The sequence below is a fragment of the Microtus pennsylvanicus genome, chromosome 21 (genome assembly GCF_037038515.1).
Source record: "Microtus pennsylvanicus isolate mMicPen1 chromosome 21, mMicPen1.hap1, whole genome shotgun sequence".
Classification (NCBI taxonomy): Eukaryota; Metazoa; Chordata; class Mammalia; order Rodentia; family Cricetidae; genus Microtus; species Microtus pennsylvanicus.
Window position 1 is genome coordinate 18706977 of NC_134599.1, and position 15640 is coordinate 18722616.

Sequence of the window (15640 nt, forward strand, 5' to 3'; positions counted from 1 at the left end):
ACGCGTGCCTCTGGGACAACAGAGTCCTGCGCACTACAGTTCGCCTATGATCCTACTCGTCCACAACTCTAGTGGGTGGCGCTGAGAACAGCTTCACACTGGGGAGATACAGGCACCAATCCCTGTATCTCTTGAGCCTGGTGTGTAAACCTTTGCTTGCGATGGGTTAGAACAACTACGTAGCAGGAGGGTTGCCAGAAGTTGCCCTGACACATTCAGTTCCCTACAATAGCTCTGCCAGAGGGAGGAAGGTTAAATTTGACACTGTGGCTGTGGCCAGCAGGTGGGGGAAATGTTACAAGGACAGATGAGCCATGAGAGGTCTCAGCATGCTAGGTCATCAGCTGCTCACCTGGCTGGGTCCCACATACGTCAGCTCAAACTTGTTCTTGTAAATACTCCTTCGGAGGCAGCAGTCAAACTGTTCCACCCCACCACAGAGGGTGCCCTGAGAGAGAGGGGGACAGCATGGAAGGCGATGCACGGCGCGCTGGCCAAGGACGGTATCTGGATATACCCCAAGACCTCAGACCTCAGTGTCACAATCTAGACACAAGTGGCCAGCAAAAGGGTGGGCAGGTTCTGAACATATCAGAAAAAAAAAAGTGGCAATCCCAGGACTTACAGGGATCACATGTGGGTTGGACAATGAGGGGAAATCAGGCTGTCCTGGACAAGCGTGTCCCCCAGGGCCTCCTGGAAAGTGTAAGTTTCCCTTTCCTGCCTTTAACAGATTTTTTTAGGTTGAAGTCACAAGGTAGCTGGAGTTCTCTTGTGTCAGAGTAGAGTGACTCCCTTGGCATAGGGAGTAGTTTCTATTTTACTGTAGTTTGGAGACAATCGCCAGTACAGAAAGGGGCTCCTAACAACACACCGCACAGAGCCGGGAGCCGTCCCGCTTCCACGCCAAGGCTGTGATGGTGTATAAGTTAGCAATCTCCTTGGGCTTGGCCTCTTCCCAGATGCTTCTTCGAGGACTCCAGTTGAACACCCGGAGTCTAGAAAGGTAAAGAGTGAAAATAGACCAGTACTGATAGGGAAGCATCTCACCCTGCCAGAAAGGGAAGCAAATGCAAAAGGGCAGACCAGCGAGGCAGCCCAACGGGAGGGGAAAAGGTGCGGGGAGTTGAGGGAGTAGGGGTGAAAGGAGCAGGTAGAAGATGGATGCCAGGTGTGGCGGTACATGCCTGTAATGCCAACAGGTGAGAGGCAGAGGCAGGAGGATCACTGTAAGTTTGAGGCCAGCCTGGTCTACCCAGTGAGTTACAGGCTAGCTGGGGCCACAGAATGAGACCCTGTCTCAAAAACCAACAACAACACAAAAGCCAGACGTAGAGACAGCAGGACAGCAGGACAAGTGAGACAAACGGACGGCCAGGAGAGGGATGAGGAAGAAACAGAGTGTAGGAGTCAAAGAAGGATGGAACCTAAGGAGACACGTGAGACTGGAAGGACATAAAGACAGACAGACAAAGAGACCTGACCCTAGCTGCTTGGCTGTTTCTTTATTCATTCACCAAATGGTGGCTACATTACAGACCATGCCTGTTCAGGCACTGGCGATGAAGATGGCTACTCAGCCTTCTTCTCAAACTAGAACACAGTGGTACAGTGGGGACGAGACAGGGGGAACGCGATGGCCTCTGCTGTGGAGTCCAGGCTGAGACAGCACAGTGCATCCTGAAGCAGACGACATTTGGAGAATCCCTTTCAACAGACACTGCTTCTGTCCAGGTTCCCGCTGCAGTTCAGAACTTGGCTAGGGCAGAGCTCACAGAGAAAGGTAGAAGATGCAACTGGCCGGGGGACCTACCTGTCGTAGCTTCCTAGCACGACAGACTGGCCTCCAGGACTTGCCGCAGCTGTGGTGAATTCACGCTCCTGAGGGTCACGGCTGTAGTCGAAAGTCTGTAGCACGTGGCCTTCCTTTCCATAGGCCACAATCCTCCGATCACAGCCTGCTGCCACAATGCTGTTGGTTGCCCAAGCCAAGGCATACGGTGGGCATGGGTGGTTAACCAACTTCCCCTGAGACAGAATATTTCCATTGTTCATTGAGAATGCTAGGCTAGCAGCTGATCCACACACTCTTGACCATCCCACCCCGGAGAGAAAGTGAGCCTTCCTGCCAGCATTTCCCACATCAACACGCCCGAATTCTGAAGGCTTCACAGCCTGTCTCTGTATCATGAGCACACGCATGCCATGTGTACACGGGCCGTCTACTCACAGTGGTGTGTTGAGACCTCTGGTACGTACTAGTAAAGCCACCCAAAGAGAGACGACACACAGTAACCAACACTGTCTAGGTCCAAGAGAGTACATGGCTTCAAGAAGGGCTAAATTGAACTATGTGGGTAACTCACAATGTAAACGATTCCACAGTACTAAATTATACAGAGCAAAACAGCAAAGTTTCCCTGTATGTCTATCTTTCTTTTTCCAAGAAAATAGTTAATTCTTTAACATCTTATTTATTTGTGTGTGTTTTTGTGCGCACATTTGCATATGTGCACACATGGTCGAAGGGCAGAGGATGACTTGCGGAAATCACTTCTGTCCTTGCATGGCAAGGGTCCTGTCAGGTTTGGCACTGGGCACCTTTACCTGCTGAGGTATCTTGATGAGCTGTTAACTTTTTTCTCCTATGCATTTGGATGTATATACATTACATAAATATGTATGTGTATATATATATATACATACATTTGTGTATATGTATGTATTTACATAAATGGAAATAATTTTCACTTTTTGTCCCCCTTAGAGTCTTTATTTCCCTTCTTTCAAGGTCCCTTCCGCCCACTCCTCCCTATAAATAGTGAGTTCTAGCCTCCTGAACGCCAATCTCCGTGATGGCACTGAACGCTTCTCTCCAAGATAGCCCTTTTCCAGTCATGGTGCTTAAACCTGCAGCTTCCCCGGGAGGGCTCCTGGAATGTCCACCCCACCCCAGAGTGAGTGTGCGCCCTTCATACCTGTGACTCTCCGGAGCCTTCATCATCGAAGAAATACCTGACGATGGTGCCGTCTGCGTGACCTGAGAGGATGCCTTTCCCAGAGCAACTGAAGGGCAGAGGCAGAGAGGTGGGCACAGAGGGAGGGACTTCCGCCCCGTGACAGTCCCCTTTCCATCAAATGCAGCTTTGTCCTGACAGTCCCAGTCTACTTCTGTTACTCACTTGGTTGTCAGCGCCACCACATACGAGTCCGTCCCATAGATGGTAGACGACTTGTTAGTTTTAGTGTTTGCTAAGCGAACCTGAAAACCAAACAAGTCTGGCTAGGCTACTTACAGTGTCACCCAGGCACAGAGAAACAGAAGTAAAAATGCCAAATGACAAAATTAGTCCTCATGCATTTTTCTCAAGTACGCACTTGAGCTCCAGGGGAAAGATGAACCATATTGGCCGGCACCCCAGGACACTATCCCCCCCTAATACCTGACCTGTGTCTCCCTCTCCTCCGTTACCTTGCCTTCAGCCAGTCCGAAGACAATAATGTACTCTGCAGGCCACTGTAGACAGGTGACAGCACTCTGTATGAGAAGGGGTGAAAGGGTGACCCGCCTGTGTGGACTGGCACACTCAGAACAACCGCCACCCACCACACACCATCATTCTACTCCTCTCCAGGGGGAAAAGGCATGCAGGGGACACAACAAGGCTCTCAAGCAGGTGACAACACCATCCTTTAGCAGGTCAAGTAGGGATCAGACGTTGAAAAAGGCAACTCCTGTTACATTTACAAAGAGGGAAGCAGGTGAGGCTCATCTCTGAACTTTACCGTCTGGATGAACTTGTTACAGATGACCTTCTTGTCACCCCTGTCAGACAAAAGGCAAGGAAGCAACCTTAAAAATCACTTCCCAATGAACTGCCCGACATGGCCCTCTGTGGGAGGTCTGATGGAGAAGAGAGTGGGTCCCCAAGGAGCCCTGGAGCTATGCCAATGACACAGCATATCACTGGCTCTCGGGACCTTCTGCTGGCTTACACTCATCCCTCCAGGGATGGGACTGCAGGACAGGTGGGGCAGGCAGAGGTGGACACAACAGAATCAGGCTCTAGAGAGTCCCTGCCTTCCACGCCTGATGTCATCGTTATCCCAGCGAGGTATTTCCCATGCCCAACTCTTCTTTAGTGGCCACAACCCGCCTACCCCCCATCCTGTCCTCACCAGTCTTCTCCAATCTTGTAGACATAGATGATGTTGTCAGTCTGTCCGATGGCAATTTTAGTGGAATCAGGAGAGAAAGCCATGCCCTTTACCATGTAGCTCTTCCTGCCATACTAGGAGTAAAAACAAAGATAATGAGTAGAAATGAAGGAGAAAAGAAAACACACACATTTCCCAAGAGACCAGAAAGTTTATAGTGAGAAATAGAGTAGACCATTGCCCATGTCTACGGCTAGAAGGCAGATCACACAGCTTTCTCGGATAACGTGCTGGAGCACATGCAAGTCCTCTCCACCTTCATGTCAGCTGGCTTGGTGGAGAACTTGTCTCTCCGCTCCCCATGCTCATCGTACAGCAATACCACTCGGTCCACTGTGCAGACAGCAAATTTAGCGTTGTTCTGGGACCAGGCCATACAAGTCACCTTCGCAGCTCCATCCTGCAGAGGCAAAGGGGTACTGTAAACACGGCGCTGGTCTCCAGCGCACAGAGCGTCTCCAGGTCCATCAGTCTTCGTGTGCCTTTGTTCTACATCTATGCCACAGGTTTTCTCTCAAAACTAAACAAAATGAGACAAATTGCTCGGATACCTGAACTGTAAGAATAATAGTCTCCAGGGCCTCACGTGGCCCAGAGGGACCTCAGATTCACTGTATGGCAGGGATGACTTGAACTTCTGATCCTCCTGTCTCTACCTCCTGAGTGCTAGGATTCCAGGCGTACACCACCCTGTCTAGTTTATACCATGCCGGGGACAGGACTCAGGGCTTCACTCGAGACAAGCAAACACTGTACTACCAGGCCACATCTCCTTGTCCCCTAATGTATTTTTCTGAGATTCATGATACAAATGTAACGCATCAACAGTTCCAAAAGCAATGGCCTCCTTGTTCCTTATCTTTCAGGTCTGCGACTGAAAAAAAAAATCAATTAATCTGATAAATTTTAGCCTTTATAGCTACTCATTCAATTAATGTTTTCCAGCACTTTACTGTCAAAGACACTTGGCTGGAAGACGACAGAGAGACAAAGAGCAAAGCACAGATCCTACCCTAGGTTCTAATTGGACGCTGAGAAATTGGAAATGTCCCATAAGAAAAATATGTTCTGAGTGTAGTAATAATTTAGAGAAGCCCAAGACAATTTTATGCTTAAATGGTCAAGATTAAACTTTGAAGAAGGGATGCCATCGAATGGTAAATTACTTCAGATGTAATGAGTAGCATGAACGAAGTCAAGCTCTGGCCAAGGACCAGCAATTTAAGGAAGCTGAGACTGCCAACAAGAGAGGAGGCAGGGCAGGAAGCGTAGTCTGGGCTAGCTCAGGAAGCGTAGACTGGGCTAGCTCAGGAAGCATAGTCTGGGCTAGCTCAGGAAGCATAGACTGGGCTAGCTCAGGAAGCGTAGACTGGGCTAGCTCAGGAAGCGTAGACTGGACTAGCTCAGGAAGCGTAGACTGGGCTAGCTCAGGAAGCGTAGACTGGGCTAGCTCAGGAAGGGCCTCTGGAGGCCGCTAACGATTTGGATTTATTGGGCAGGAATACAGAGACGGTGTAAGTTTGGAAACAAGGAGCAACAGAATTAGAATTGAGACTTGGAATAAACAATGTCACTTTCCCCTGTTAACTGTCCAGTAAAGGTTCGTGGTGAAAGTGACCACTGCAAAAACAGGGGTACAGCTCAGATAATAGGGCGCTTGTCTGGCATTCATCAGTCCCCAGGTGTGAGCCTTCGCACTGCACAAGAGTAAGCAAAGAAATAAAAAGAATATGGGAATGGCAGGTAAGACGGCACACGCCTGCAATCCCAACACCTGGGAGGGGGAGGCAGGACGGTCAGACATTCAAAGTCCTCCACAGTTACACAGCGAGTTTGAAGTCAGCCTGAGCTATATGAGACCCTGACTTTAAAAAAAAACCAAATAAGAAAATACGTGATCACCACACAGTGAATTACTCTGCGTGTTCCTCGCCAGCTGTCCTCTCAGGCTCCTGAGATGAAATTTGGCTCCTACGCCAAATGTTGGATTCACCACTTGGGCTACTAGAGGTCTGGCTTACAACACCTTTACTTTCTACACCTAACCCAAATACGTCCAGAGCCAGCAGGGGAATCACTGCCCCCAAATCCTCAAAGTACAACCAGAAAATAGCGGCACCACCACCATGGTCATGAGCCAACCATTCACTACCGTCAGCTAGAAGGGGGTGCAGGCGCCTCATCAGCTTTGGCTGCTCATCCTTCTTCAAGGCTGTCCATCCTGGGCATCTGGCCCAGCTGCACCATGACATCATCTTTTTTTAGAGACCAAAGGGTTCTATTTCCAATTTTTCCATTAGGGTATTTGGAAATGACAGATAGCAGTACCAGTTTACTGAGCAAGGAGTACAACTTTTTATATTGTTCTACCACCGAGTGAGGGCTCTATCCCTTCAGCTTTCCTTTCTTCTAACCGACTTCTGCTCTCCTCACACAGTGCAAACATCCCCAAGACCCATAATCGATGGGGACGCGTTTCTCTGCAATACGTGCCTGACTGGACTGCCTGGGGGTTGAGTGGAATGGAAAGTAGAACAGGCATTTTCATAAGTGCTTGACACCCAGTCGGTACCTCACCTCGTATCTCTGATGCAGAAGCTATTATGATTCCCATTTTACATATGGGGAATTGAGGCACTGAAAATTAAGAAAGCTGCTCAGTCACACATACAGTTTTTAGATGACAGATGCAATATTTAAATCCATGTATGTTTGATTCCACAAGCTATAACTCTGTCTTTATGCTGTTGTGGCATATGTATTAATGACTTAATTCTGTCATATACTTTTATTTACTGTTGCCATTATATTATTATTATTATTACTATTATTGAGACAGGGTCTCTCTATGTAGTCCTCTAACTCGTTTTGCAGACACCATGCCTAGCTATTCTTTTTTTTAATTAATTCAATTTATTTATTTTGCATCTTGATTGCACTTTCCCCTCCTTACTATCTTTCCATTCATCCCCCCCCCACACAATCCACTCCTCTTCTATTTCTATTCAGAGATGGGCGGGCCTCCCATGGGCGGCAACAAAGCACGGCATATCTAGTTGAGGTAGGACTACACCCTACTTCTCCAGGAAACTCTAAAAGTCACACATTATTCTTATGTTTTAAAAGGAGGTCTTGGCTCTGTAGTCAGGCTGGCTTTGAGCACACAGCAAGCCTCCCAAATTCTGCGATTACAGGCAGGCATCACCATGATCAGGTAACAGATTTCTTTTTGTAGTACTCGGGACGCATGCAGAGGCTCATGCATGCCAAGCATGCGCTCTAGTACTCAGCAACATCCTCTGCAAGTAGCATGTTCTTTTTATATGTTGGGGGCCAATGTGCCTGTTTGGGTGTGCATGCAGAGGCCAGAGGTCAACATCAAGGGTCTTCCTCAATTGCTATTCACCTTGTACTTTTGAGACAGGGTCTCTCCTCTCACTGAACCTGGGGCTCATGAATCTGGCCAGCGAGCTCTAGGGACCCCCTTGTCTCTGCCTCCCCAGCACTGCGATTACAGGTGTGCCTAGCTTTCAAGTGGATGCGGAAGAGCTCGTGCTTATGAAGAGCCGTCTCCCCCACAGCCAGCCTTATTTGTGTTGTTAGCCCGTCCTCTCCATTTCCATGTCCTTCCCTGTGGTCTATCATTCTTCATACAGCTGTCCAGTTCATAATGCCCTTTCCATTAGTCCCTTACACCTCCACGACACAGGCAGCAACAGGAGGTCCAGGAAGAGTCCCGGTGAGGCCCCAGTGTTGGTAGTGTAGCCGAGACCAATGATTCTCTGCGATGAACCCACACATGTAAAGATGTATGGACAAAGGAGTATACCGTGTGACTCTCTGTGCCACACTGCAGCTTCTACGACGAGATTTCCCCTTGTGTCCTTTTTTCTGTTTTTCCTTTTTTATCTTAAATTTTATTTGTGTGTGTGTGGGGGTGGGTGGGTGGGGGAGGTTGCAGGGGCAGAGGCTGGATGCAAGGGAACGGGAAATGGGTGAGATCGGGATGCATGATGTGAAAGACACAAAGAATAAATAAAAAAAGAGAAAGTTAAAAGAATTTCTCCTTACATTTATTTATTGTGAGTGGTGGGACGGTGCCTGTGTGGCGGTCAGAGAACAACTTGCATGAATTGACTGATTCCTTCCCGTGTGTGGGTCTCAGGGCTCACTCAGGGAGTCAGGCTTAGTGGTAAGTGCCTTTATCCACTGAACCATCTCACTGCCCAATTTTTCTTTTCTTTTTTCAAGATAGTCTCATGCAGGCCGGGCGGTGGTGGCGCACGCCTTTAATCCCAGCACTTGGGAGGCAGAGGCAGGCGGATCTCTGTGAGTTCGAGACCAGCCTGGTCTACAAGAGCTAGTTCCAGTACAGGCTCCAAAACCACAGAGAAACCCTGTCTCAAAAAAACCAAAAAAAAAAAAAGATAGTCTAATGCAGCCCAGGCTGGCCTTGAATTGTCTATATAGCCAAGAATGCACTCCTGACCCTCTTGTCTTCACTTCCCAATTGCTAGGATTTTCGGCCTTTGGCGCCACTGAACCCTGTTTATAGTGTGTGTGTGTTGAACTTCACTTAACTCTCTCCTAAGGTTCTTGGAGTTGCTCTCACTACGGCTTTTCTTTCCCAAATGACGAAGTTAATGGCAGTAAGGCCACGTATGATGAGGGTTAAAGCCAGAGATACCATTTGGTCAAATCAGTGCTAAACCTGAACTCCGATCCCTTCATTCCCAAACCTATCCTTCATGTTTTTGGGCTCCTCTCCTAGAGCCCAGCCGCTTCTGAATCTGAAGCAATTCACTTCAATTCAAATGAAGCGTCAGCCTTGCGCTTATTTTATCCTGTGTAGATTTATGCTCGTTGTCTAGATATGCGCCTCTCCCTCATAGCCTGTGACGTAACTCGACCCCTAGAGCCTAAGCTTGGGGCCTGGCACTCAAATGATGTATGCGGTGCCATGAAAGTTTGTGGTCTTTAGCAATTCATGTCGCCTACTGAAAGATCTTTCACAATCTTCTGCACACAGCAGGCGCTCAACATTATAAACTTCTGTTACCCCACTTTTTTTCTTTTGGAACGCCCGGTAGCCGGGGAATGGGAGTCACGCGATTCCTCACCTGAGGGCTCAGCAGGGTCCTCAGGTGCTTCAACTGCATGACGCACACAGGTCTCGGATGCTCGCTGACCGAGACAACTCCCGCGGTTACCTGGACAACCCGCCAAGCAGCGACGGCGCCAGCCACTGACGCACAGGCAACGTGAGTGCGACATACGTCATAAGGTCACGTAGTGGGTTCGCAACCGTGCAAACGGGATGTGCGCAAGCGCAGTGAATCCTAGGGCGGGCACATAAGAGGAGGTCGTCGAAGTCTATCCTCGACCAATCCTGTACTTGCATGCAAAGTCAACGCAAAGCCCCACCCAAGTCTTCGTCTGTCCCCACCCTCGCCAGCCCCGCCCCTAGATCCTGTATCACTTTAACCCCAGCTTTTCTCCTTGCTGTAACCGGCCAAGTGCGCTTTACTTGCTTAAACTCTGGAGAAGAGCAAGGCAGGTTCTACGAGAGCGAAAGCCATTTCGCAGAACTGCAGCCTCCGCTTTCCCCGCCAAAAGTTCTGTGACTTGAGCGAGGCCACTCAATACTGATAGGTACCAGTGAATGCTCAAGTATATACCTGTTTGAAGTGGGCAGAGGTAAGTCCTATTTTACACAACAGGAGGGGGTCACACGCCAAAGTTGAAACGGCTAATAAACGGTGGAACCGGGATTCAACCCAGAGCTGATAACCTTTTAATTCCCGTGAGACGATTCAAGTCTTCTCAACTCGTTGTCTCTTTGTTCAGCTTCTCTAACCTGTAACACGGTCTCAGGAAATGATCGGGGTTTGGTAGCACTGGCTAGGGAAAGGCAAGGCACCCTGTTTGATCATTGGGTAAACGGTGAGTTCAAGGCTGCTTGCTGAAATCCAGATTCTTTATGGGTCAGTGCAGCAGACAGAGCTGGGCTGGCCTCCTAGCTTAGAGCTGTGTGACACTTGGGGTTGGGGCTTGACTAAGAAAAGATACTATTGTCTTTATTTTGTTTGATTGGAATGCTCTCAAGAATTTTTGTTCTAATTTTTTGCAGCATATCAGACAGATTGAAATTCAGAAAAGAAGGCCTTCTCTCTCTAAACCGTCCCAGATTGGCAAGTCCTATACCCCCCAAAAGCATAGCATATGATCTCCAGACCGAAGCTGGGTCCCAAAACTTTGCATGCACAGTGGTTGCCAATGGCAACGAATATTTCTCTCCCCACCACTACCTCCCTCTTGAAAAATTAAGAACAAGTAGAGGGCAGTTCCCATTTTTTACAGATAACAAAAATAGGTCCCAGAACCCAGATTATATTTTTTCTATAGGGGCATCCAAACCCCTTTGTTTTATTTCTAGAATGCTCTGGATATGTTACAGAGTATAAATATAAACGCCTTTATGGATTACAATTATTAACGTTAAACGAACAGAGACATAGATGAAAGAGAAAACGGAGAGGAGGCACTGGTATGCACAGGGTGAGGATAAATGGCACCAAGGGACACATCCGTGATAGCTGCTCTTTGGCTAGCCCCCCCATGACCCTGCTCAGTCTTTCTGACCATTTTCCCAGAGGGAATGGTGGAGTTGAAAGAATGGGGAGGGGGTCGGTTATGTAACCCAGTGGTAGAGCATTTGCCTGGTATGCACAAGGTCCTGGACAAAGATAAAAGAAAGAAAATCTACTGGCCCTTTTATGGTGACATGGCCTGGTTTCCATTGGTGCAAAAACTTCTGTGTCTTCTCATTGCATCCCTCCCCCACAATTCAACAAAGCAAAAGAAAGGAGGCTTCTAGATTCTGCACCCTTTCCTTGTCTTTTCTTCACCCGTCTTAGACGAAAACACAGACACAAACATCCTATAATGGGTCTGTTCCTTTAAGTTGGTGGTGGTGTGAGGGGCCCTTGGAGAGCTGAGAAGGTGTAGAGATGTCTTCAGCATACCATACAGTCAGTTCCGGTTTGTCCAAGAACCTTTATTGGAAAAATGTCCCAGGGGTGAGATCACCAGCAGCGGGAGGGGCTGCCAGGTGAGGGGGGAGCACCTGAGGCTCCGTGGAAGACATTGGAGTAGTGCAGTGTGGCATCTGCCTCGAGGCCCAGATGCTTGCTTCCTCTTCCTCCATGGAAGAGGGCAATACAGACAGAAACAGCGCTCTCTGAGGCCCAGAGGCAAGCTGTAGGGGCAGCTAGTGGATGCCAATGGTCCTGATGCAGGTGAGATGGGGCCCCATTTGGGACCTATTGGGATAGGGTCGAATAAATGACTCCCCTGAACCTGGGGGATAGGAGATGTTCCATTTGATATCCACTCCCAGGTCCAGGGGTACAGATTCTAACAGACCTACCTTCTGGCCCTGCTCACAGTGGAAAGAGGATGGGTACCAGCCTGGGATTCTGGGAGTGCACAGCCTTGTGGGAGTCTCAGAGAGATCACCAACTTAGGCTTCCCTGACCCCACCCCCCATTATCAGTGCATCTCTCTTCTGGTTCTGGTTGTTCAGTCACTCAGTTCACTCAAACGTCGATGGTGTTGATAGAAGGAGACTTTTTCTATGAGAGAAGATTACCCAAATCTCAAATTTCAGACAGGTAAAGGTGCTGCTCCCGCCTTCTGGACTCCTTCATCCCAGACATCCCATTCCCGCCCCACCCCCCTTCGCTGCCTATTCTGCTTTTCACTGAATACTCCTGGGCACCCAGATCACCCTTCTCACACTCACTGGTCCCCACGTCACCTGTCTTGTCCCCACTGGCCTTCCCTGAGGACTCTGTTCAGGACCCTTCCCCTTCTCCTTGGGGTTGTTGTTTGAGTCGTTGTCCTTGATGATGTCATACTGACGGCAGAATAGCCCAATCACAGCTGAAACATAACAATACCATCTGAGCCTTGATCTTGACCTCTCATTCACAGCCTTGAGGCTGTAACAGCCGCATGAGTTCTAGAAAATCCTGGAATCCCTGGGGCCCATACAACTGTCAACCCTGGCCTTGCAATAGCCTTCTCTCTTTCTCCCCAAACTTGTCCTGATTACCTCCCTCCACCAGCCATTCCCCTCCCCCCCACACTCCTTTTCTCTCCTTTTTCTCCCGACGGGTAACCTTCACCACTTCCCACTATCATGGACCCAAGTCCCTGGCTCCCCATCCGGTACTCACCAGCCCACATGAGCAACACCACCACGATGATGACCACTTCCCCGGTCTGCAATGGCCGCTCTCCATCCAGACCCTCCACTGTGATGTCTCCTAAGGAGAGAACCATCCTCTGAGTTACAGAGGACCCACTGGACAGCTCTGTTATGTACAGAAGGGAGATGCTTTGGGTTAGAGTCAGCGGGACCCATCATCGCCCTTCTCAGGAAGAAGCCCATGGTGGGCAATGTTTAGATACCAGTGGGTGATCACAGAAATTGCTCATGCAGGCCGTGGCAGGTGTGATGTGAGCTTGGGTGAAAGGAAGCAGGAAGCCCTTCCCCCCCAAAGGATTCATTAGCAGTGTCTCTGTAGCTGGTCCCCTGCCCACCTGTTTTGCTTTCCGTCCCTGGCAGTAGAACAAATTATATCATCTTTCTATTCATCTAAGCTAGAATGCTGTTAGCGTTAAGCAAGTCAATGAGAGGTTAAAACCCGGTTCAGAAGCTGGAGACTCTTCTAACACAGGCTCTCACCTGGGCTGGAGCTGTTGGAGGGCAGCCTGTCCGAACCCTTGAGAGTACGGAAGTGCACACGGGGCCCAGGAGGACTCTCTCCCCGGAGGCCGATGCTCCTAACCTGCACGGTGTAGTCACTGTCTTCAGCCAGGCCCCAAAGAGCACAGGCCCTAGTGGTGGTGTTCACCTCCCTGATTACACGCTGCCCAGGGCCATTCTGTCGCTGCAAGAAGATGTAGAGAAAGGAGAACAACCTAGCCCCGGTCCCTGACCATGAGGCTTAACACTCGGGATTCTGTAACATCCAAGCACTCCAAAGGAGTAATGTGCAGGGGTGTTCAGAGAACCAAGGGCACAGGTTGGGGAAACAGGGTGATTCGTACTTGCTGGGAAATGGAGTAGCCAATGACGATGTTGCCTTCTGGGACGTCCCAGGACACAGTGGCCGAGTTGGCTCTGAGATGAGTGACCGTCACATTCACAGGAGAGGGAGGTCGGTCTGGGGGTGCCAGGGTGTTGACAGGTTAAGAGGTTTCACTTCCACACTAGCTCTGACGGACCCCCACTGCGGGCGTCCTCTTCACTCACCTGCTCGCACAAAGCCCAGGTCACAGCTGACCAGCAGGAGGACCGTGGGACTCAGATATGGGGAAAGAGGCATCAAAGAAACCATGGTTTCCACCGAGTTCGCCGAGGGGCCCGGAGGCATCCGCTTAACATCCAGGCGGGGATCCTGGAAGAGGCAGGAGTTGAGAGGGTCAGGAGCTGTCCAGAACGCAAGCGGGATGCAGCAGCTCTCCCAGGCTTCCCACGGCCCATAGCCCATTTTCCCTGCGCCTTTCCCGCCTCCGCATAACCCTGGTGCCCACCCCAGCCCCCACCCGCGCAGTCGGATCAGCCCACACCCACCTGCCGGGTCCTCGTGGTCGGTCAGGCCTCGGGGGGTTGTTCGGTGCCCAGGGGGCGGCCCATCGCCGGACTGGCGCTGGCCCTACCCCATCCCTACGCGGGCCCGCCTAGGCGGGCATCGCCGGCCGAGCTGCGGGCAGAGAGGACAGAGGCGGAGTGGCCGCGGGCCGCGGGTCTGCGGGGCCCCCAGCGTTCCCGAGGGCCGAGCGTAGTCTGTCTCGGAGCAGGGGGCGTTGCCGGCGAAGCCTGGCAGCTGGCCTGCGTCCCCAGTGCAGAGGACAGTGCGGCGGCCGAGGCTGGTCCCCTGCAGCGGGATGTGACCGTCCGGGCCAGCCAGCCGCCGCCTTCTGCAGAGCTGGCCCCACGCGCTCCGCTGCAGCCCGGCTGGGACGCGCGGGCCCGCCCCGCCCCGCTAGGGTTCTCGTCGCCGTCATCCTGCCCCCCCCCCATTACCTACCCGCCAGCCTTGTTCTCTCGGGGCTCCTCCCACGACCCTCCCAATGGCGGCCTGCTGGGCCCCTATTCCTTCACCCTCCCGGCTCTAGTAGATGAACTGACTGGGGTACCCGGACAGGTGCCGATGCGAGGGTCTAGGGCACCTGAAAGAGCCCCTCCTTCCCGGCATGAAATTAGCCAAGTTGAGAGGAGGCATTCCATCTCCGAAAGCAGGAGGGGGCTGAGAGGAGAGGAGACAGAGTGGTGGAGATGATAATTGTTTTAACAATCTCTTGGAGACTGCGTCAGCCTTTAAGTCTCTTTCCCATTCATGATCTGATTGGATTCCATTCGCTTTCTCATTCATTCTTTCATTTTTTTTCAGCAAATATTTACTGAGCATCTTCGGTGTGCCTTCCTTTAGAAGAGCTGGAGATGACTTTAAAAAATGCTGGGCATATAGGAACAATTAAAAAACAGATCTCTCTCTCTCTCTCTCTCTCTCTCTCTCTCTCTCTCTCTCTCTCTCGTGTGTGTGTGTGTGTGTGTGTGTGTGTGTGTGTGTGTGTGTGTGAGTAATTCATTCGTTTTTAGAGAAATCCATTAACCTGCGCCTCAGGTTTCTCACCTGTAAAGCATAGAATTCTGGAACAGAGCTTAGACTATCAAATGTGACAATGCTGGACAAAGGCCTTTAAAAGCCTCTGCTAGTGTATGAAGTGCTGTTCCTTTGCGCCAACTTGCTAGTTGTTGCAAAATTCATTCAGGAAGCATGTAAGTCCTTAAATTATTTCATATTTTAGCTGAGTGTGAAATCTGTGTAATACTAAACAACTGACCACTCCTCTGAGCCCGTTTGCTCATCTAAACACAAGGCTGTCAGCAATGACCCTAAGTGTCCACGTATCCTGGGATGCCTACCATTTGGGGGAAAGAGACTGGCTGTATTTAGGGCAGGTTCTTTGGTTTTCATTCTTCTTACAGTATTTCTATTTCCGTGAGTTTTCCTCTGTGATATCCAGTTCAGTGCATGTACACCTGGGGCCCAGCAGCTTCTGTTGCTCTTCTTTCTGCAAGGGGAGGATAAAATGGGCCAGTGGGGCAGAGAAAGGCTGCATGCTGACATGTGGTCAAGCCATGGCCCTGGTCCTCTGACTCCTACTGACCCCGATCTCTGGCCTTCAGAGGCATTTGTGCCCCAGAATTCTCTTTGCTCTGACCTGGGTGTTGTTCTGCCCATCCAGGCTCCCAGCCTTCCAGAGGGTCCTGTGTCTGAAGGGCAAGCACAATGCCCTTCTGGTCCTCTTCTTCAAGAGCAAAGCAGAGGCTGGCAAGACAGAGGGT

General features: G+C 50.3%; 2 protein-coding genes across 9 annotated transcripts in view; both read right to left on the reverse strand.

The window, feature by feature from the left end:
- Positions 1-9479, reverse strand: part of Ift172 (intraflagellar transport 172) — a 40465-nt gene extending 30986 nt beyond the window's left edge. For 2 of the 3 annotated variants that reach the window (XM_075955471.1, XM_075955470.1), the window contains exons 1-10: positions 9339-9479; positions 4475-4618; positions 4180-4292; positions 3787-3826; positions 3473-3538; positions 3183-3262; positions 2979-3066; positions 1814-2028; positions 875-998; positions 353-448 (exon numbers count right to left, since the gene is read on the reverse strand). In XM_075955471.1, coding sequence (XP_075811586.1) covers positions 353-448; positions 875-998; positions 1814-2028; positions 2979-3066; positions 3183-3262; positions 3473-3538; positions 3787-3826; positions 4180-4292; positions 4475-4618; positions 9339-9377 — 1005 coding nt within the window. In that variant the 5' untranslated portion in view covers positions 9378-9479. The remainder of the gene's footprint in view (positions 1-352; positions 449-874; positions 999-1813; positions 2029-2978; positions 3067-3182; positions 3263-3472; positions 3539-3786; positions 3827-4179; positions 4293-4474; positions 4619-9338) is intronic. The other variant, XM_075955472.1, reaches the window with a different exon arrangement.
- Positions 9480-11260: 1781 nt separating this feature from the next.
- Fndc4 (fibronectin type III domain containing 4) lies at positions 11261-14411 on the reverse strand. 6 transcript variants are annotated; one of them, XR_012908726.1, is made up of 8 exons: positions 13862-14268; positions 13541-13685; positions 13336-13451; positions 12971-13175; positions 12459-12548; positions 12023-12162; positions 11648-11852; positions 11261-11540 (listed from the first exon to the last, which is right to left on the reverse strand). XR_012908726.1 is itself a non-coding variant. In XM_075955391.1 (8 exons), the coding sequence occupies exons 3-8, from the start codon at positions 13659-13661 to the stop codon at positions 11817-11819; spliced, it is 693 nt and encodes a 230-aa protein (XP_075811506.1). In that variant the 5' UTR covers positions 13662-13685; positions 13862-13991; positions 14319-14411; the 3' UTR covers positions 11261-11816. The 6 variants fall into 6 exon arrangements, 5 of the variants coding, with proteins under 5 accessions (XP_075811506.1, XP_075811504.1, XP_075811507.1 ...); XM_075955391.1 differs by adding an exon at positions 14319-14411 and having other exon boundaries at positions 11261-11852; positions 12038-12162; positions 13862-13991; XM_075955389.1 differs by adding an exon at positions 14319-14404 and having other exon boundaries at positions 11261-11852; positions 13862-13991.
- Between the last annotated feature and the right edge of the window lie 1229 nt (positions 14412-15640).